General features: G+C 29.6%; 1 protein-coding gene across 1 annotated transcript; it reads right to left on the reverse strand.

The window, feature by feature from the left end:
* Positions 1-7,463: 7,463 nt before the first annotated feature.
* Positions 7,464-10,243, reverse strand: LOC114387355 (putative 12-oxophytodienoate reductase 11). The gene is made up of 5 exons (XM_028347528.1): positions 10,075-10,243; positions 9,628-9,768; positions 9,175-9,305; positions 8,912-9,058; positions 7,464-8,229 (listed from the first exon to the last, which is right to left on the reverse strand). Exons 1-5 carry the CDS (start codon positions 10,146-10,148, stop codon positions 7,637-7,639), a joined length of 1,086 nt encoding a protein of 361 aa, XP_028203329.1. The 5' UTR covers positions 10,149-10,243; the 3' UTR covers positions 7,464-7,636.
* Positions 10,244-24,068: the final 13,825 nt, after the last annotated feature.

Genomic DNA, 24,068 nt, shown 5'->3' on the forward strand with positions numbered 1-24,068 from the left:
AAAGGTTTGTATATTATTGAAAAGTAATATTACTTATAATATTATATTGTTAAGAAAATTATTTTACTCATTGTAAGTATACATTCAGTTAATTTATCCAAACAACAATTATATATATTGATATTAATTACATCAATATTTTATTTAAATATGCTTTTAATTCTTTAATTTTAATTGCTGTAATTTTAGTTCTATCATTCTTTTTTCTTTTTTACTTAAATCTTTAAATTCTCATTTCTTTTACTCAAAATTTTCATAAACTAAATTTACTAAAGCATTTTAATTTAAACCTTCTACTCAAAAGCCACTAATCAAAATATCATCAAAAATAATTTTTCCCAAAATTTTCCTTTAATAATTTGACATCAAATTACTTAAAATCTATATAAACAATGTTGATATATGTCTCCAATTTGACATCGAATTGCTTTTAATGATGTTTTTTAATTATTCTCTTATCAATATTAACAAATATATATCATTAACATAATATTTATAATACTTATTAATAATAAAAAAAATTACATTTCAACGTGTCACTATTGAGATTTTAGAAACAGTATCAAATCATTCAAATAATAAAGTAGCAAGTGAAGTCATCTCCACAAAAAGTTGTGTGATAATTGGATAATTAATAGTAAATTAAATATGCCGTGAAGATTAAGAATTGAAGTAACCAAAATTTAAGACAATTTCATAAAAGTAAAGAGTTTAAAGGAAGAAAGCTGATTTAGAAATTTTCTCAAAAAATTGATATGCGTAGAAAATAGGATTTGTATCAATGAGTCGGGATTTAACTTCATTTGATCAACCTAACATGCATTACTATGTTGTTCCTATTCAATTAAATTTGTGTTATCAACCCACAATTTATTCTAATCTTAATCCCTTGAGCGAGAGAACCTAAGCTCCTTAATCACCATATTAATCTCTTGATTAGTATAATTAATTGACTTGCATTAAAAATAAAGATATAAAGATGATCAATAACCTTTATCTAGGCATAAAGTTCATTGATTATTTTCTTCCATTCGCAATTCAATTGAATTTTTCCAATTATAATCAAATAAATAGAATCATGCACTCAGGTGATCAAGCTAAGAGCAAACAATAAGCATGAAACAAAAACAACAACGATACTTAATTACATAGAGGAGATCCAATTACATCAAATCCCAACAAGAATGATATTAGTTACTCATAATCATGGGGGATTAAGCTTTTGATAGAGAAATAATAGAAGTTGAGTCTCAAAGCATCCAAAGCCATCACACACGTTTATACTCTCTCTTCTGTCAAATGTACAAAGTGTGTATCACTCAGTTATTTATAACTGATGTAAAAAATTCTTATTTAAAGCTATGGGTAATAAAGATTCAAACCATAAAAGAAAACAGAATATAAATTTGAAGTAAAATTATTTGCAAGACGCAATCACAAACGGGAAAATCCTGAATAAATTAAGCTTTTATTTAAAATTTAACTAAAATGAACACCAACAAAACTAAAAAACATAAAAGATGTAACATAATTATTCATAAACTATAGATAGAAATGACAATTATCAATCACACGAGTACCATTAATTAGTGCCCCCTGGCTTCACCAAAATGTTGGATTTTTGTCTCCAATTTGACATCGAATTGCTTTTAATAATAACTAGGTACAGACCTCTGTGTTGGGCAGTTTTATAAATTATTTGTTTGATAAATTAAATTTTAAAATATAATTGTCAATGATATTTATATTATTTTTTATTAAAGGAGATAAAAAATGATATGATGTATAAATTAAGATATTTTTTATTTATCAATATATTTATAAAGAAATATTTTAAAATTAGGGACTAACCACTAACTAAAGTTGATTAATGTCAAGATGTGTTATGTATAAATTTTACAAGAATAATATAAGATTAAAGTGAAATTGACATAATAAAACAGTCAAAGAAATATATTTAATGAAAGAAAAATAGTCAATCATAATAATAAAACACATATAAATGATGCAAATAAAATACTGAAAATTGTTCATTTAAATATATCTTTTTGTATTTATTTCCTTTTGCAGCTGACTTGTCGACTTTTGTTTTCTTTAGTGTACTCATTTTTAAACTTTGGAGTAAGATTGACACATGATGTTAGAACAATTTGTTTATTCTCTTTTCTTCTTAATGAACTTTATGAGATTGAATAAACTTCATTTGATGATGAAGATGCATCTTTTGACTTCTTGAATGTTATAGCCTTGATCTTTTACTCATGACAAATTATTTTTTCACATTTTTCTTTAATAAACTTTCTTCTTCTTTTGATGATGAAAGATGCATCTTTTGACTTCTTGGATAGTTGTACCTTTGGGCTTTGACTCGTGATAGTTTGTTTATTCGCCTTTTTTCTTAATGAACTTTGTGAAATTTTATAAACTTCTTCATTAGATGATGAAGATGCACCTTTTGACTTGTTGAATGCTTGTAGCTTATAGCTTTGACCTATAATTAATTCTTCATCTTACTCATTTGATGATATTTGTTGTGGTGAAGGGAACTCCTTTTTTTAATAAAAAATATTAATTAGTGGACGAAACTATTAATATTTTATACAAGAAGTAAAAATGTAAATAAGTTATAAACATGGTTACCTGATTAATTTCTTTAAGGAAAGGATCATGTTGAATGATATTTTTGGGAATTGTGACAGTATAGGTTTGAAATTCTTCCTTCCAATTGTGAGCTGTGAGCTTGATTTCAAAAATAAAAATAAAGTGTGTTGCAATAGAAATCCAATATTAGGGTATGTCAACCTTATTTGCATTTTGGATGTGAAGGAGTTTAGATGTCATTGTCCTTAGAATTTGTTGTGCATCTCGATCGAACATTGTGAATGTTGCTACATCGATGTCATAAGAGACTTTCAATTGTATCCTGAACCTAAAAATGGTTTTAAAAATTTTAAATTTTATTTAATTATCTTATAAAAAATAATTCATTATATACAAATATTAATTAACCTTGTTGTTGGATAATTGGATGGTTGTTTGCATTCTCTACAAGTGTATTAATTTTCCTTTTTTGTAACTTTCTTTTGGCATCTCTCAAATGCTACATAATTCCAACCACAACCAAACGTATCATTGATCTCATTGATTTTTGCATGAATTGTGAATACATTATCCTATTATTTTATATATGTTAAAACTAAGAAAAAATAAAGTATTATTGAATATTATGAATATGAAGGTCATGGTAGGTTAGCATACCTGTGATCCAGATACCCATTTCATGAACATTATATCTTGCAAAGATCTCCTATTTTTTGACATTCTCTTGTCAAGATCAATATTGACAGAACTTGGAGAAGATACTTCTTTTATTTGATGTTGTTCCAATTTTTTTTTAAAAAAGTAGTTATTTAGAATTGATTTTTTAACTACATCAATCAAAAAATTAGAATAAACTAACAATTTTGTTTGTTGATGTTACAAAATGTGTATAATAAAATAAAATAAAAGGAAGTTCATTTTATCTTATGTTGAACTTTGCAAAATCAAGATTGTCTAGGTTGATATAGATTCTTGAAGTTGAGTTGATTGAATACTCATATGGAAAACAATTGTTAAAGTATAATTGGTAGTAATTAAATTAAAATTATTAAAGTAAATAAAATATAAAAAAAATTTATTGTAAGAAAAAAGTATGATATAGACTTAATTGAATTAAAATTATTTATTTATTAAATAAGTTGAATTGAAAACAATACTTAAGATGATAAAGAAGCATCTTAAATAAATAAATATCAAAATTATTTAATTTAGTCAAATATTCATTTTAAAGATCAATGTGGAGCAAGAAATGATTTGAAGATAATAAGAAAAAATTTCCTCCTCTCCCCTTCCCTTCCTTCCTTCCCTTCCTTCCTACCCAACTAAGGAGGCCCTAAGTATATAAATTAAATTTTACAAAATAAAATTTTAAAAATTAAATTACTTGTTGATGAAAAATAAAGGTGTGATTTTAATAAAATGATAATTTTTTTAAAAAAATTTTACTTAAATTTTAAAATTTTATGTCAATAACACAAACTTAAGTATGAGAGAATGAGAGAAACGTTTTAAAATATAATATACATAAAGAAAAAAATAATAAAATGTAAGTAATTAAATTAAATTTTATCTCTTTTATTGGAAAGCACCTTTGTACCCCTTTTTAATCATTCATCGTATAGAAACAACACAAATAGGAAGGAAAAAAATTATAAAGTGATAGTTAAGTAGCCGTATATATATATATAATATAACCATAAACATGTTATACCTGCTAATCTCTTTCTTCTTTTCAAGAAAAGAATCGTGAATTAATTCAATATTGTTTGAGGCAGCACCTACTTATGTGGGAGGGGCTTTTTTTATTTATTTAAATTCTTATGTTTTTAATATATATATATATATATATATATATATATATATATATATATATATATATATATATATATATATATATAATATTTTAATAGCAAAATTTATTATTTTTATTTAAATACTTTGATTATAGAAATTATAATATTTTATTATTAATTATTTATTTATTCTATTTCATGACAAAATATTTTATTCTCTTTTTATAATATTCATTACAAAAATAATGACAATTTTTCTCTTTTTAGACAAATTATTATTTACGGAATTAAATGTTATTTATAATTTTTGCATCTATCTTTTGAATCTTTCTTAGGAGAAATTTTTTTATTACAAATTATCTTGCATAAATTAGTTAGGAAGTAATTGCTAATATTTTTGTAATTAATTGTCATTAATAATATTACTCATATTGATGGTAACAATTAAAAGATAATTAAAATATAAAATATATGGATTAAAAAGATCACTTTCAAACTAGGAACTAAAAATAATTAGAATTAGGGGTGGGAATAGGTCAGGCCGGCCTAGAGGGGCCTACGACCTGACCTACATAAAGTTTGACCTGAACTGACCTATTTAATTAAAAGATTAGGCTCAGATTTTTTAAAAGCTTATTAAATTAAATAGACCAGACTTAGACTTATTAAAAAGTCTTATAAGCCTGATAGGCCTATATATATATATATATATATATATATATATATATATATATATATATATATATATATATATATATATATATTATTTTTTGTTCAAGTAAGACTTTAATTGGTGTGAGATTGACTTTCATTTTCCTTTAACTTTCCTCTTACGTTCCTACTCTATAAAATATTAAATATTTATCGTGAAGAAGACTTTTAAAAAGGCTATCAGTCCAGGCTCGACTTTTAAAGAGGTCAGACCGACCCAAAATAAGAGTCTTTGATAGGCTATAGGCCAGACTCAGGCCTCAAAAATTCATCGTAGACTAGGCTCAGGTCTTTCAAAGTCTGGTCTGACCTATTCTCATCCCTAATTAGAATGTAAATTACAAAGACTAAAAAAACTACTTTCAAACTAAAGGGACTAAAAGAGAATTACAATGTAAATTATAGAGACTAAAAAAAACACTTTAAAACTATAAGGATAAAAAAATAAACTATGGGATCAAATGAGTAATGAAACCTATTTTATATATGATTTGTTATATTAATAAATTATATTGGTAGATTACGCGAGTGTTAATAACATTACATTTATTTAAATTAAACAAATTATTTAAATATCCTAAAAAAACTAATGATTTAAATAAATTTAAATATTTCTAGAATATCATATATTAAAATTAATCAAATTAAAATTTGTAATGAATATAAATATTTTATTAATGAAAATTAATTTATACATTTGTGTGATAACGAAAACGTAATAATTGTATTAGAATTTGTATTGAGTAACTGATATTTCAAAATATTAATAGTAAATAATAATTTTATAATTTGTAACTAGTACTAATAGTATTGAATGATAATTAATTAACAGTTTGAATTGATTATTGAGTATTCTTGAAATTTTATAATCAATAGCTAATTAATTTGTAATTAATAGACTTAATATGTCAATTATCTGGTCATGTAACTTTATTTGTTTGACAAAATTTGATCATGTAACTTGATAACCATAAATACGGATTTTCATTTGTTGGTGCATTGTGTTTCTCAAAATTAAGAATCAAGTGCGTTTTGAGCTAATATTTATTTTGATTACATACCAATTGAATAAGATAAATTCAATTAATATCCATTTAATCACACACACTATATAATTCAACAGAATCACAACTTTACATACCAGCGTTGAATTTTCCATCCCTCAATACCCAGCCAGAATCAGAAGCCATGGCTAATAAATGCCTCAAATTTTGTTTGATTGTGTCTCTACACTTCTTAATCACACAATGTTATAAACAATCACAAAAAACTTATAATTTAACAAATAATTTGTAAAGCAAAATATCCCTACATAAACATTTGATTGGTTTTCATACCAAAACCGAGTATATAACTAAGAGAAATAATGCGATAAATCTCTATTTGTCATATACTTGTAAATTATACATTTCACACTCTCATTCTTCAAGGAGTGATCCACGATTATTTCCATTTGCTATGAGGATGTAAGGGAACACTCTTAGTGCAAGAAAAAAAAGATATTTTTTGTTGAACTTATAACCTCTTATTAGTTGATTATGTGCAAATTACAAAAAGGATTCACAAAAGCAAATACATGAAACATAATGTCAATAAGGAAAAATCAGCCTTTCAACATTATCATAGGAGAACAAAAATAAACCTTACATTAGCAATGAGAGTAGCTCCCTACTTCGGCGTGTCCCAAATTTGATGAGCTCAACATCCCCCGAATCTTGTTCTAGTTTTTTTTATTGGTTTATTGACATAGCTCATTTAGTATCATTATAAGAAAAATTAACAGTATCTAAGAAACTCTAGTGGAAAATGAAGAGAATTTCAATAAAAAAAAATTCTTACAAAAAGATGTTTCAACTACTAATCAGAAAAATGCTTTCACAGTACCTAAGAAACTCTAATGGAAAATGAAAAGAATTTCAATAAAAAGAATTTTCTTACAAAAAGGTGTCTCAACTTCTAATCAGGAAAATGCTTATGAAGAATAATATAAGAAAAAGAAATGTGAATATCACATTCATTTGACTTCTTGTGAGAATTGCAACATCAAATGGGAAATGCAATTTAGAGGATTCAGGAGAGGAGAGAACAAAGAACAAATACTGCATTTGACAACTTAACCTAAATTTAAATGAACAATGGAAGGGATAGATTTATAGATCTTTTAGTAGAGGAGAAATACAATAAAAGATAAAATTCTTTATGTATTGACACATAGACAAATAAGTTGATGTAACAACATATGACTTCACACATAAGGATTTATATATTATAAATAGATAAATAGATTCTAATTTATTATTTTATTAATATTAATTAACAAAAATATATCATTAACACAATATCTATAATACTCATTAATTAATACAATAAATCAATCTAAATATTTTCTTATTAAGTGCAACAATATGCTGTTATCTTACAATATATAATTGAGTGAAAAATACAAATATACCCAAATCAAACAACTTTTAAACATCAAATAATGCAAAACATAAGAGTAAATCCACCCTTCTAGTTCATGTGATCCTTAATTAAGAACTTCCTTCTAGAAATGGATAGTCAGTATAACCCACAACTGGATCAGGAGTGTAGAAGGTCTCCCTATTGTACTTGTTGAGTGGTGCATCAACCTCAAACCTCTTAGGCAAATCTGGATTAGCCAAAAACAAACGACCATAAGCAACAAGATTTGCCTTCTCCTCAGCCACAGCCTTGTTCCCTTCTTTTCTATCATAACCCCCAGCAACAATGAAAGTGCCATTAAAGGCCTTCTTCATTGGTGCAAGAGTGTGAGGGGTTTCCTTATTCTCCCCAGAAATGTCCCATCTTGGCTCAACCATGTGACAATAAAGCACACCATGTTTGTTAAGTGATTTGGCCATGTAGAGACCCAATGCTTGAGGATTAGAGTCATTACATTCATTGTAGTCTGAAAAGGGTGAAAGTCTTATTCCAACTCTATCTGCCCCTATTTCTTCTACAACAGCTTCAACAACTTCTAATGCAAAGCGACAACGGTTCTCCGTGGATCCACCATATTTGTCTGTTCTATCGTTAACTTGATCTTTCAAAAACTGATCAATTAGAAAACCATGTGCCCCATGTATCTCAACTCCATCAAACCCTACAATTGCAATTGTGGTTAGGAATTGAATATCTTTGAGAATCACAGTTTAACATCATGACTATATCATATTAAAGAGAAACTCCACTCAGGTATATGATTGCATTTTACTTGGTCAATTTTTATGAATCAAGAAGACTATACTTATGTAAAACTAATTATTATATCCGTGCTATTCGCTGTATAGTATGAATTTTTTTTCATTTAATTATGATATAAAGGAAATTAATTAGGGAGAAATGAATACAAATGAAGGAGAAAATAGATTATACACTAATGATCAAGTAGTTTTATACTATTGCATCTGATTATGAATTATTATATATGTATGATAAATTTATTAATTTTTATCTTAATTGTTTTAAAAGTTATATTAAATAATAATTTTTTATTGGTTGACAACATGATCTCCACTAAACTCAAATAAAAGTCTATTCAACAAGTGTGAGAAAATAAAACTTTTGAAAGATATATGTCGTGTTGATGAAAGGATGTTGGATGAAATTAAATGAGGTGAAAATTAGTCCTTGTTGTTTGAATTTATGACATCTGCATGTGTTCTCAAAGTAATACTCAAACATTTAAAAGATTATGTATAATTAATTGATTATTAGTTATGTGCATGCATTACATTTGTGCTAATTAAGGTGATTTGGATATATACATATGTTTGGTTATTTACCTGCTTCAATAGCATTCCTTGCAGCAAGCCTGAAGTCATTGACGATATGAGGAATTTCATCTGTCCTTAGTGCCCTTGGTTCGATGCCATTATGTGTCAATGGCTTGTTGGTTGATGATATTAAGGTCTGTCTATTGGGCTTAAAATCTGCATAGATAATTAGGGAACATGAGATCAATTATATTCTAAAAAAAATGACAATGAAATAGTAATTCAAAACAAATAGTATTATACATGAAAATGTCATCAAGTTGGTTATATACCTGGATCTGAAACCCTTCCAGTATGAAGAATCTGACAGAAGAATATACCACCTTTGGCATGAACAGCATCCACAATGGGTTTCCATGCTTCAATTTGCTCTTTTGACCATATACCAACTGCGTTTGGATGGCTTTAAACACATCACCAAAAGGGGGAGTACCATCAAATGAGATGAATTTTATCATGCGAGAGGAAGAGAATAAATATATATAGAAGATTAAATCTTATCATGAATGGTCAAAATTAAAATGGGTAAAAATCATATAAGTTTTTGAAAAGTTATATGATATTTTAAGTAATCATGTTTAACTTTAAAATAATTTTAATCTTGATTATCTATCTATAGTTCTCATTTATTCCTCTTGTTCTCGTTTAATATCATAAAACCCATACATGTATACATCATGTGAAAAATGATATGTAGTCAATTTAAATGCAAATTAATTACGTACTATTGACAAGTGGGTGAAATACTATTGGCTTCAGTAATTAGAAGACCTCCCTTGGTAGCTCTTTGAGAGTAATATAGAATAGCATGGGGCTGAGCAACGTTGTTGTAAGATCTTGCTCTAAATAGTGGTGCCAAAACGATTCTGAAGATGCGAAAGCAACACAATTATATGATGCATAAATACATTTAAAGTAAAGCTTGTAAGTGCTAATGAATGTAGGCCATTTATTTAAAAAACATGGAAGAGATAGATACAAAAATATTATTTATATGAAGACAATTTATTAAAAAAGCTTACTTAATTTTGCTAATGAATGTAGGCCATGAATATAAGCTTAAGCTAACCTATCAAATTAACTGGATGTCAACGTCTTAGTATGTACTTTAAAAAAATATATATTATAAATAAATAAAATGATAAGAAAAATTAAACACCAAGAGAAAGTACCTGTGGGATAGATTGAAGTTCCCCATCCCGTAAGGAGTAAGAAGAGGGATGACATGATTTTTTTGTTCAGCCATTTTTGTGTAGAATTCTTTGGTTTCCTTTCCTATTTCTTTCTCTGCCTTCTCCCTAGTTGCCCTTTCCTTTATTATTTTGATTGTGTTAATGCAGATTCAGTTGTGTATTTGTAGTTTATGTTTATACATCTTAGGGCGATTGCTTTCATGGAACAAAGTCCTCATTTGTCAAATGTCAATTATCCGATGATATGATGTAAGGGAGTGCGTTAATTACGTTGTGTATTTGTACATCTCAACTTTGGTGTAAGTGCTTGTACCTTTAAACCTAATATGCTAATATAAGTCAATAATATCTTATATGATGATTGTGGAAGTACATTAGTGATCACAGAGAAATTGTATTTGAAATTTCGAGTCGTTTTGTTTGAATAATGTTGATAGCGTTGAATATCTTTTGCTTACTAGTCAATATCCGATGATATGATGTAAGGGATTGCGTTAACATTCAGTTGTGTACTTGTAAGCCTACGTTCTTTCATTTCAAACACCGGGCACTCCTAAGTGGACCCAGCGAAATTGCTCGGAGTAGATTCAGTAATTTGGCATTTTTTTTCATTTTGTCCTTTTGTAAAATAATATAGATTTTTTTTAAAAATATTTATTATGAATTAATTAATTAACAATCTATGTAAGTATGGAACATGTAACGTTCAAGTTATTAACATAATATTCTAATTAATTGAACTAATAAGTCAATTATATTATAAAATAAATAATGTTATTATATATAATATTAAAATTTCTAATGTATATTTAATGGACATGTAAATTTAAATAATTAATTTTGATATAACTCATACAAATTATTTAATTCCTATATTTTTTATAAATAAAAAATATTTACTATTAAAAATTTAATATATTAATAAATTAAAAAAACATTTTTGAAAAAAAATTAAAAAAAAATACTTAGGAATTAAGTGATTCGTATGAGCTAATTCGTATGACTTATATGGATCACGTAATTCATAAGTGTCTTTTTTTTAAATTTTTTTTCAAAACTGTTTTTTTTAATTTATTAATATATTAGATTTTTAATAGTAAATATTTTTTATTTATAAAAAAATATACAGATTAAATAATTCGTATGAATTATATCAAAATTAATTGTCACAAATTTATTATTTAAATTTACATGTGTATTAAATATATATTAGAAATTTTAGTGTTATGTATAACAACATTATTTATTTTATAATATAATTGACTTATTAACTTAGTTGGTTAAAATGTTGTGCTAATAACATGAAAGTCATTAGTATAACAACAATTTTGTTGGAATGCACGTAGCAATGCCCTCAAAACGTCATAATCAATATATCTGATGATGAAGTATGGCAAATTTACCACAGAGGGACCCTTTTAGAAACTATTTGCAAAGGGGGTCTGTTTTTATAGGGGTGCCGCCGGAAGCAATGGCGAGATAACGATGCCGCCATCACCAATGACGAGAAGCTGGCTGACGTGGCATGCATGCATGGGTGCCGCCATCACCAATGGCGAGACAGCTGACGTGGAGGGGGTGTCACTGCTGCCATTGGCGAGACACGCCACGTGAAGAAGGTCTCGCCTCTCCCATTGGCGAGACATCTTGCAGGCCAGCTGGAGTCTAGGGTTGCAGTCTTCTGAAGATGCAGGGGCTAGGGTTGCAGCTGAAAATGCAGGAGTAGCAGTGCATCTTTTTGTAACATCCCAATTTTCGTAAACTAGATTAAAAAAGATTGTTATTTATAAATAAATAGAGTTTAAAAAAATGATGAGATTTTATAAATAAATAAATAAGGAGATATAATTATTAATTAAAATAATGATTTGAGAGAAAATAAAAAGGGTATTTTATTTAATTGTTTGATAGAGAATAAAATAAAGTTTGTTTTTATAAAATAATAAATAAATAAATAGAGTAAACAATAGGTCGTAAATGCCCCTAGCTATAAATAACAACATGCTAGGTCAATTTTCAGACTGACTCCTCAGCCTCCTCTACCTCGCAATGTTGTTTCTTCTCTCTTCTCCCAAAACCCTCTCTTTTTCCTGCAGGCCACCTAACCTATCTCAGAAAAACAACGATCTCGAACTCGTTCACCGTTGGATTGTCGTGAAATTTGAGCACCACGTTCGCAACCCAATTACGAGCATTCTCACCATTGGGAATTTCGATATTTTGTCTAAGCTAAGATAAATACCCCTCGCATTTAGCATTTTCCTTTCCCGCAGAAACCCAGAGCTGTCTCGGTAAAATTACGATTCCGGTTTCGTTAACCGTTGGATTTTCATGAAATTTGGGTATGTTGTTTTAAATTTAATTTCGCACACTTTAACCGTTGGGATTTGCGAAATAATATTCGTGGAGGGAGATAAAGGAATCGCATGAAGACAGTACAAGTGGAGGCTTCAATCTCTTCTCCGTCTCTCTGACGTTTGGGAATTCTATTGAAGCAATCGGGGGAATAACTGGAGGGATCTCATAGAACCGCTAGAGATGCTTCTATCGCTGGCTGAACACACGTGAGTCCGCTGGCTGAAGACACGTGAGTCCGCTTAGAGGTAAGGGATGAGTTATTCACAATTGGGAATTAGTGAGAACATATGTAGGGATCCTTAGAGATATCAATTGGAATGAGTTTTGGGGTGTTTTTGCAATTTTCATTTTATCCTTATAATTATTACAGTGAATTATATATGTTTGACAGACCAATTGTTGTGGAATTGATATGCTATTGTGTTGAGCGTGAACCCTATAAATCGAGTACTTTTTCTAATTAATATGAATTGATGAAATAAAGGAGAAATTTAGAGAGAGGTATTGATTTTGTATTTTCTCTTTTTCTTGTTGTTTAGGTTTTTATATATAATTTAAAAAGTTAATATCATAATTGAAATTGACCAAAGTGTTCATATAATTATTTAGAATTTGTGCATTGAAAGCTTACTTTGTAATTTGTGATTCAATATGATGTATGCTAGCTTATATATAGAGAGAGGTTGTTATTTATATTAATAATTTATGTAAATAATATTGTAGAGTGTTATAGTATGATTCCAAAAATTATTAAGTGTTGGAGTTTGAGAATATTATGGTTAAATTTGATGAACATGTGTATGTTGTACCTTATGAATATCATTAGGAATGTTATGAGATGGTTGATGTGATGTTATGAGATGCTAAAGTGTGGACATGATATTCGATTGTAAATAAGTGAATGTGTTTAACACTTGATGTTACATTAATTATATCGTGAGCTATGAATTATACAATAACCCGACCAATATTTATGTGCAGTGTTAAAGAGAAAGTGTAGGTTCTTAGTTAGGAACCAGTGTTAAATTGTAGCGCAATTGTGTTAAACATGTTTGAAACATGAGTGTGAGGTCGTGGTATTGTATAGTTCATGAGCAGTGCTTATAAATGAAATATGTGATGAATTGTGGAATAATATGTTGCCTTGAGATTATAATATTGTTATTGAGATTGAGTAAAAGTGTAAAGTAGAACAAGTGTTGAATTGTGAGATACGTGAAAACATGTGATGGTGGATTGTGACATTATGAGATGTGAAATTGTGAATGAGTTTTGGTTGTGAATAAATGTGTGATTAATTCTTGATGTGACATTATTTGTATTGTAAGCTGTGAATTGTACAATAACCCGACCAGTGTTATCTTGAGAAAAGTGTAAATGCGCAGTGTTAAAGAGAAAGTGTAGGTTTCCTATTTAGGAACCCGTGTTAAAGAGAAAGTGTAGGTTCCTATTTAGGAACCAGTGTTAAATTGTAGCGCAATATGTTGTACGTGTTTAAGACACGAGTGAGAGGTCGTGGGTATTGTATAATTCACTAGCAGTGTCTATGTGCTAAAATGATTTTAGGGGTTGGACCTGAATCAGGAGGGAGAGGCCCTGACGGACTCTTCAGAGTGTAGGCCTTGGGGGTCATCGGGTTTGAGTGCTCCTTTAAGCCTATGCTGATCCCATATGGTTGGAGCATTCTCGCAAAACATCGTGACCCTGACTGGTCTCCCTATGATTTTACTTAGTGAGAGTGACCTGGCAAACCCATTGTGTGGTGTGTCTTGTTATGTACTCCTAAGTGCCCCAGAGTGATTTTTCACTGACATCATACCACATTGCATGTAGGCTTGAGTCTTAGCATAATTGTCTCATGCGCTTGCTAATTGTTTATTATGAAATTGAGGTGTTATTATGTCTTGATCAGAGCGTGTGATTCTTGTGTAATGTGATTGATGATTGAAAAGTGTGATTGATGGATGAAAAGTGAACTTTGAATGACAAAGTGGTGGAATTACGTGAATTACATGTAAGTAAGTTTTATTTGGTTTATATGATATGTATATCTAGTTGTCTTGTTTCTCTATTAGTTAGGAATGTGATAACTCACTCCCAGTTTACTATTTGTGTTTGGATCCTGTGATGATCTTGAACTTTGTGTTTGGGAGAGCAGATGACTAGGTGAACTGCTTTAAGGAATATTGTGCTGAAGGACGTCGGGACACAACGCTCTGATAAGATGTGACATTGGGATATAAGTTTTTATGTTAATTTTATGATGTTAGTCTATTTTATTTCACCTCACTGATTTAACAAAATATTTTTGTAAATTTGATGGCCTTATTTTGAGCCGAATATATTTTTAATGAGTTTATTTGGTAATTGAAATGAATGTGAACCTTTTACCCATTTGATTTTTGTTTACCAATATATTTTATTTATTTCTATATATGTCGGGGTAGAGGGTGTCACACTTTTGACTGTTGATTATTTACTTTTTCTCCTATAAAAAAAATGTTCCATCAACGTTAACTTACACTTCTCCTTCCCAAGTTCCTGAGCTTCTCCTTTCTCCTCCATTTTAGTGTGCTGCCCTTTCTCCTTCAATTTTTGTGTGCGTGTGTTGCCTTTTCTCCTCCATAATTCCTGGTAAGTATTTTTCGAATTAAATAATATTTATGTATTCTGTTCTTAATATTATAAAAAGATTAGGTTAGTTAGTATTAATAGATATTGTGTTCTTAATTTTTATGTATTAATAGGTATTCCAAGGTTAGGTTAGTTAGTATGAAAATATTATTTGGTTGTTGTATATATTCTGAGATATTATATGTGTTATATATATATATATATATATATATATATATATATATATATATATATATATATATATATATATGATACTTTAGTTAGGCACTTCACAAGTTAATATTAGTTTTAGGTATATACACGTAAATTTTAGGCACACGTAAATTTTTAGCTTTTGTAATATTAGGCACTTCACACACGTAAACTTGCCTTTTTAGTATTATAATTTTGTATGTTATATATAGATAGTACAGTTTTAAATAAATGAGTTAGTAAGTTAATATTATTTGATTTAGTTATTTTTAGTTTGAATGTTATTAAGATATATATATATATATATGATAGGGTAGTGTTAGTTTTAGTTTGTAGGTTAATATTATTTGTTTTAGGTATTTTAGGTTATTAAATATATGATACATTGTACATTATTATTTTTATATATATATTGTTTAAATTATTTTTTGCATTTTAATATTTATTTGTATTTTAATTTATTTGTTAGTCCATATTTTATTTAATTATTTTTTGTTAATTGTAGAATATATTATGTTAATTATTTAAATTTTTCTGTGTGTATGTATTTGAAATTATTTGTATAATATATTTTGTTATGAAATAAATATATTTTTTATTTATTTAAATTTGTCTTCACATGTATTTTAATTTATCTGTAGAATATATTCAAATTTGATTATTTGTATAATATATTTTGTTATTGAAATATATAAATTCAAATGTATATATTGTGTTATTTATTACAAATTTTTTTATATATATTTAATAACGTTTTTATAAATGTACCTAGTTTTATTTATATTATGTAGAAATAATGTATAAATTATTTTGTGAATTTATTGTATTATATTTTATTTTACAGTATCAATGGCATCTTCGTCGTCATGTCCATCAAATATTAAAATTAAGTCTGGCCCGATCGATGGTGACGTATTATGGATGCAAGTTAAGCATGTTTCAGAACATGTTTGGAATGGGGAAGAAGACCGGAAATTACACATCAGAGGAGTTGTCCCTACGTATTAAGGGGAAGAAGAAATCCCAGAGGAAATTATTCATTTCCTTCGACAATCTGGTTTTTACTAGATTATGAAGATGAGATACTTAAAAATAAATGTCTCATTAATTAGTGCTTTGATAGAAAGATGGAGGCCGGAAACACATACGTTTCACATGAGATGCGGAGAGTATACTATTACTCTTCAAGATGTCTCTGTATTGTTAGGTCTACGTGTGGATGGTTTATCATTAATTGGTCCAACAAATCTTAATTGAGCTAATTTATGTGAGGAATTGTTGGGAGTCAAACCACAAGAAGGTAAAATTAAAGGTAGTGTGGTTAAATTAAGTTGGTTGGCTCACCATTTTACACAAATAAATAACCATGATGACGAAGAACAAGTACGAAGGTTTACCCGTGCATGGATACTAAGATTCATTGGAGGTGTCTTGTTCGTTAACAAAAGCAGTAACAAAGTTTCCCTAAGGTACCTTCAATTTTTACGTGACTTTAGAGACTGTAACACATATGCATGGGACCTGCCGTACTTGCTTTTTTATACAGAGAGATGTGCAGTGCCACCGATTATAAAACTAAATCAATCGGAATGAGAACGATGTATAACTTTAGCTCCAAAAAGGACTCCTTCCCTAGTAGAAAATAAACCACTCGGGCACAGGTTAGTCATTTTTAAAAGCGTTTTTCATTTCAAAAGAATAAATGGTTTTAGGGTATATTAAATTTTAATCTTTGTAGGTGGCTCCGACGTGGAAATCAACATATCAGCAATGATGATGTGAGAGTTTTTCGTCGCAAGTTAGATATTAAGAAACGTCATGAGGTAAGAACATGGTATTGTATTTGTAAATAAAAAATAATATGTGTTATTTTACTAAAATGTTGAAAACTATGTTGTTATATGCAGTTTGTGTGGGAGCCTTACACAACAACTGTTATCTCATTGTTGCCTCCCATTTGTATAGTCGGAAGTGTCGCATGTTTCGCGGTGGTGCCACTAATTTGTTTCCAAGTTATTGAGTGGCACCAACCGGATAGAGTATTGAGACAATTTGGAATGCAGCAACCAATTCCAGGGTCTCCTTCGCAACCCTTGAATATTCATGGCATAACACTGAAAGGAAAACATGACAAAAATTGGGGGCAATTGTCTGCCCCAATGATTGATCAGTGGAACAATCGCCATGCTTTTAGGGTTGACACTTATCCCCGACAAGAGGGCCTATTGAGCTTTAACTCTGACTACATGGTCTGGTATAGGCGAAAAACAAAGATTTTTGTTAACCCACAAAATGCAAACACAACTACATTAGTATTTATTTGTTTTTTGAATATTTAACTTTAAATGTTTTTTTTTTAATGATGACCATTAATTTTTTGACCCTAATAATTACATGCTGAAGTTGCGGAGACATTACAATACATGGTGTCTCCTCAAGGGAGAAATACATGGACAGTTGATGATATCGTGCCTTATGTGGAGAAAATAATGATTTTATCCGAAGAGCAAGAGAGAATCACTGAGCCTGTGTCACATGGTCCAGCATCAGAGCATCAATTTCCAGCACAAGAGTTTCACATTCTTCAGTCAAGTGTTGAAACTCAGGGCATAGGCAGACGAAGGGAGGCTGTTGAAGCAGAAGAATATTTCCAACAAATGGCGGAGCGTGGCCATGGAATGAATTACATGCCACAAACATTTGCTCAGTATCCGACACAGATGTATCAGTATCCTTTTAAAGGTCATCACACTGATACTTCTGCAAGCGAACATTTGTTTGGTGGTGTTGTGGAAACACATCCTCATTTTTCATGGCCGACTATGACCCCTTCACAGCAATATCATGGCCCAATTCCAACACCTAATGCCCCATTAGGTACACAATGGAATGTACCGGGACTAATACCTAATGTGGGTGACTTATTAGGTGTTGATTTGCGTCACAAATTTTCTGCTGAGGCTAACCAAATAGAAGCGGGGAGACATCGGGGCAGAAGAAATCCTGATCGCCAAGCTCGAAGATGGGATCGACCATGTGGCACATCCTCACGTCATCACGGACATCATAATGAATGATTTTCATGTCTCTGTTTAAATATGTTGTTGTATATTTCTCATTTGAATTTAACACTTAATCTATCGTATGCAGTTTATTAAGGCTTACTAATGGATACAGTTTATGTCACGCATCAAACTATAATAATAAATAAGTTAAAAAAAAACTAAGGTAGACAAAAGAAAATAACTAATGTTACTAACTAACGATGAACACCTAATATTAAAAAAAAACTTATTTATTATTAAGAAAATAACTAATATTAAAAAAAAAACTTAGGTGTTATTGTTTAGGGTTTAGTCCTTGTTCCAGATAGTTCATAATGACTAAGTCCATAGTTTTTCATTGTAGATAGTTGTCCTTTAGTATCAATTTGAATACCCTTAACTACAACATTGTAGATAGTTCTCCTTTAGTATCAATTTTGAAAATAAGTAATGTATAAATTTCCTGACAAAAGTACACATTCAAAAATAACTAACTGACGATTTCATTGAACACCACAAAGTAAATACATTGAACAGAACCTCAACCAATACAAGTCACTCATCTAACATACATAAATCAATTAAACGAATTACTCCCACGGTCAGATTGTATTGGACATCGGTGCCTATTGTGCCCTTCTACTCCACATCTACTACATTTTTGTCGGTGATAAGTGTCCATGCATCATCAAAAGTAGGAATTGTCGCTTCATTCCCAAGAGGCTACCATTGTGCGGAGTATGCTTTTAAGATGTGCTCATTTGTGTAAACAACATCTATATATTGGTAGTAGTTCATGCCCATGTAACCACAAGCTGAAATAATGTGTGAACATGGATAGTGAAGCGCAGAATACCTTCCGCATTGACAATAATGGTCATTCAAGTTAACTGCCCACTTTTGTCCGCCACGTTGCGTTATAGGATTGAAGGTCTCCTCTACTTCAAACCTTGTCGAGTGGATATCATACACGCGAACGATGTGCGAACAAGCTTGTTCTTGATTTTTTCTAAGTTCTTTAACAAGCTTAGAACAATATACTTGTCCTTCATTTAATTGTCTTTGGGCTTGGCGACCACGATCAACAAAGTACTTTCGGAACTTACTATATGTTGACTTGACCAATGCTGTTATCGGTATGCTGCAACAATCCTTCAACACCTTATTCATACATTCTGAGAGGTTGGTTGACATGTGACCATATCTTTGTCCAGATGTATCGTAAGTCATGCTTCATTTTTCCTTTGAAATGCGATCAATCCATGTTGCTATGGCTAGACTCAATTGACGAAATTTTTCTAAATTTTGATCAAGCACATGCTTGCAAGGAGTGTACGCTGCATCAAATTTGTTACCATCAAAAGTTGTAGTTAGATATGAAACTTAAATTAACTTCATGTATAAAATAAACCTTACCCAATTTCTTGAACATCTCTTTTTGTTTTGCGTTGTTGAATTTGCAATTGAAATTGTTTGTTATGTGTCAGACACAGTACACATGATAACTGTGGGGAGGTTGCCAACAAGTGCTTTGTTAGCAACAGCAGACTTTATACTCGCGTGACGATCATATATTAGACAAATTTCATTCTTATCTCTAACGTGTTCTCGCAAGTGGACCAAAAACCATGACCATGTTGTTAACGTTTCACCTTCGACCACGGCGAATGTTAGAGGAAGAACACCACCATTTCCATCTTGTGATGTGGCCATTAACAAGGTCCCACGGTATTTCCCGTATAAATGTGTGCCGTCAACTTGTATAATTGGCTTACAGTACTTAAAAGCCTCTTTACATTGACCAAATGTCCAAAATACTCTATGAAACTGACGATGTTCGCGACTCACCCTATTACCAACAATAAAATCGTCATGTAATATTTGAAAATAAGAGCCAGGAGAATGATTTTGCATGTGTGTAAGCCATGACGAAAGTTTCGCATATGACTATTCTCAATTGCCATATTCAATTGCAATTGCCTTTTGTTTCGTCATCCATGCTTTTCTGTATGAAACCTTATAGGAAAATTCACTATTTATCCTTTCTTGAATCAATGAAATTTTTATTGATGGATCTTCTCTGATCATGTCTGTAATTCAAATAATAAATTAAAATAACAAATAACACAAAAGTAGGATAATATGAACATCAAAAACGTACCTACTATGCAAATCGCAATTAAATCTGAATCAAGATTCTCATGGTCTTGTGTCATACTCATATTTAGACATGTGTGCGGTCCACCCCATTGTGTCACTTTCCATGCATCAGTTTTTTTAGATAAAATTGCTCTCATATAAAAAGGGCAAGGAGACTATGCGCTGTTGTTGGGGCAACAAACGATATATTTGTGTGATTTCATTTCAACAACCTTAAAACTTTGATGCAACTTCATCACATATTATTTTAGTGCATTTTTTATCGCATCTTTACTGTCAAAATCCATGCCAACATATAATTTTTGTCCAACATTAAAAGTCGATGGCATGTCCAAACCGCAAATGTCTTCCTCGTCCAGATGACTCCAATTGATATTGTTAAAATGCAAAACATCATTCCAAAATGGATTTTCAAATCCTTGTACACCTAATAATTTCAAAGAAAAAATCAGGTCAATAAACTACTTGTATTTAGTTACCATTAAATACAGTTCTCATAAAAAGATAGATGTATTCAACTAATTTTTTATTTAATAAAATATATCTTCTGTTGGGTGAACAATTAAAACTAGTTCAATGATGTCGGTGACTTCATCGTCTGTATTAGATATTCCATCAACACTATCATCTTCATCCAAAGACTCTTCAACGTATGAGTTAGACGCAAGATAATCATCATCATCATCTTCATCATCATGTAAATTGCTTATATTTCTTGGCAGTTCCGACTCATTATGAGATAAATTATGTCCACATGACGTAACAGAGTTTGCAGAATGAAACATAGAACCACCAGCATCATCCTTTTCTATGTACAATTCTAGAACTGATATTTGTTGTTGTTGTTGAAAACTATCGATCATAGTTTCAACATCTTCGTCATCACAAATTTGCAAGGCAACATATTTTCCTGAAACTAAAAATCTATAACATATAGTAGAAATAATTTCATTATTTTATAACTTTACCTTATCTCCAATTTTTTTTCAAAGCATTGAAACTAATTCCACGTTTAATCTTAATCGTCTTTTTACTGCCTTCAAATATTACACCATCATTCTCTTCATATACTCTTCCGTTGAAATACAACACTTTAATAACCGAATTCATGATATACCTATATGAACAAAATTAAAAATAATTAATCATAACAACAGTAGTTTTAAAATAAATAAGTGTATTTGCTTGCTTCATCTGCTAACTTAAACTTAAACTTAAACTTAAACTACATATTAAAATTTTATTCTAACTTAAAAAACTAGAAGGGAGTCACGTAAATATTTGTAAGGCCTGAAAAACCATCAACAAAGGCTTGTAAATAATTAAACATAATTAAAATAACTTCAAAGTAAAAAATCTAATTACAAAAATTAATACGCTTAAACTTCACGTTAAATTTTTTTTCTAAGAAAAACAATTATTACTTCAATTAAATATTTTGTGAATGATAAAAATAAAAAAAATTATTTGCTTGCTCTATTAAACTTAAACTAGACATTGATACTTCATTCTAACAAAAAAATTATTACTCCAATTAAATAATTCAAAAAAAATTCCTTAACTTAAAAAACTGGAAGAGTCACCTCTAAATATTTTTAAGTTAGAAATAGCATCAACAAAAGCTTATAATCGGAAGGGTCACACGTCAAATTTCTAAGCCACAAAAACCATGAACAAAGAGGCTTACAAATAATTACTCATAATAATTTTAAAATAAAAATTCTAATTCCAAAAATTACTACACTTAAACTTTACCTTCAAATCTTAGTCTAACAAAAAAATTATTACTTCAACTAATATTTTGTCAATGATAAAAATAAAAAAATTTATTTGTTTGCTCTATTAAACTTAAACTTGACATTCATACTTTATTTTTAAAAAAATATTACTCTAATTAAATAATTTATGAAAAATTCCTCAACTTCAAAATCTGGAAGTATCACATATAAATATTCTTAAGGTTGAAATACCATCAACAAAGGCTTATAAATGGAAGGGTTACACTTAAAAAAAATTTCAGACACAAAAACCATCAAAAAAGAGGCTTACAAATAATTACTGGTAATAATTTTCAAATAAAAAATCTAATTCAAAAAATTACTACACTTAAATTTCAGCTTCAAATTTGATTTTAACTACAAAATTTATTACTTCAAAATAAACAATTTGTAAATGATACAAATTATTCAAAAATTTAAGTTGAAATAGAATGAAAGAAGGCTTCTAAAAAATTGACTCAATAAAAAATCCTTCCTTTAAATAAATACAAAAAATCCTTACTTTAAATAAATAAATAGAACTTTGAAGATGGAATCAACAAACTTCAAACAAAACGTTTCTGCCTTTCTTTCTCTTTTCAGGAATGTGAAATTTCAAGTTATAAGGTGCTCCTATTTAAACGAAAACTACACGAAGTCTGACCATTAAAGCATGCATGTGACCAAGCCAAAATTATACGAAGTCTGGCCATTAAAGCATGCATGTGACCCTCTGCAAGCAACACTGTATGCATGTGACCCCTGCACAACTACAAGCCCTAGCCTGCAAATGGCTCAGCAATGCCCTAGCCTGCAAATGGCTCACCAACGGTGCCCTAGCTAGCACCTGTGTGTCTTGCAGGAAGCAAATCCAATTGCACCTGTCTCGCAGGAAGCAATGGCGGGACTGGTCCACGTTGGTCTCGCAGGAAGCAATGGCGGGACTGATCCACGTTGGCACATGTCTCCCCATTGATGTTGGCGGCTTGTGCACGTGGAACCTGTATCGCAGTTGGTGCTGGCAGCACCCTCGCATGGCAGCCACATCAGCACCCTTCTCGCCAGTGGTGATGGCGGCATCATTGGTCTCGCCATTGATGATAGCGGCATCCTTTGCAAAAGAGACCCCCTCCGTTAATACTTTCAGAAGGGACCCTGTTTAGTAAATAGTTTGTAAAAGGGTCCCTCTGTGGTAAATTTGCCATGAAGTGTTAATGATTAATTCACTATTCAGTGTGCTACATATGTGTTGAAGGGATACATTATTAAACCACTTTTGCTACATCCGAATGAGTTCTGTTTTCTTTTCATGAAAAAAAACATGTTCAAAACATTAAGGGTAAATATCTATTTTTGTCTTATGAGATAATAATAAATTGATCCTTGAAAGATACAAAAAATTCATGTACTATTGAATGTACAAAAAAGTACAATAAATTAGTTTGTCAAATAATTTAATGACAAATTAGTTCTTAACTTTACAACACAATATTAAATTAATTTTTGAAAAATATAAATTATTATAAAATTGATTCTTAAATATTACAATTTAATGTCAAAATTATCTCACAAATTTAATGTCTTACAAAACCAATTTATCATATTTTTTGCACATTTGAATTTGAATTTTCTATCATACAAGAACGGTCAATTTATCACTGCTTTACACAAATTCTCTATTTTTCTTTTTATTTTCTATTATATTATGTCATTATTATCCTTTTTCTTTTTATACACTCTTTTGTTTCCACTAACACGTCCTATTTTTAAGGTGTACAATCAATATTTTAATAGAGGTGTTCACTAATCAGTTTTGGAAGAAAATAAT

Source organism: Glycine soja, chromosome 15 (assembly GCF_004193775.1).
Source record: "Glycine soja cultivar W05 chromosome 15, ASM419377v2, whole genome shotgun sequence".
NCBI lineage: Eukaryota > Viridiplantae > Streptophyta > Magnoliopsida > Fabales > Fabaceae > Glycine > Glycine soja.

Coding starts and splice junctions, on each gene's coding strand:
- LOC114387355 (XM_028347528.1), bottom strand. CDS start 10,148: ATGGCTGAACAAAAAAATCATGTCATCCCTCTTCTTACTCCTTACGGG. Junction 9,306..9,627: donor ATTTCACCCACTTGTCAATA/GTACGTAATTAA, acceptor ATGTGTTTAAAG/CCATCCAAACGCAGTTGGTA. Junction 8,230..8,911: donor AAGGAATGCTATTGAAGCAG/GTAAATAACCAA, acceptor TTGCAATTGTAG/GGTTTGATGGAGTTGAGATA.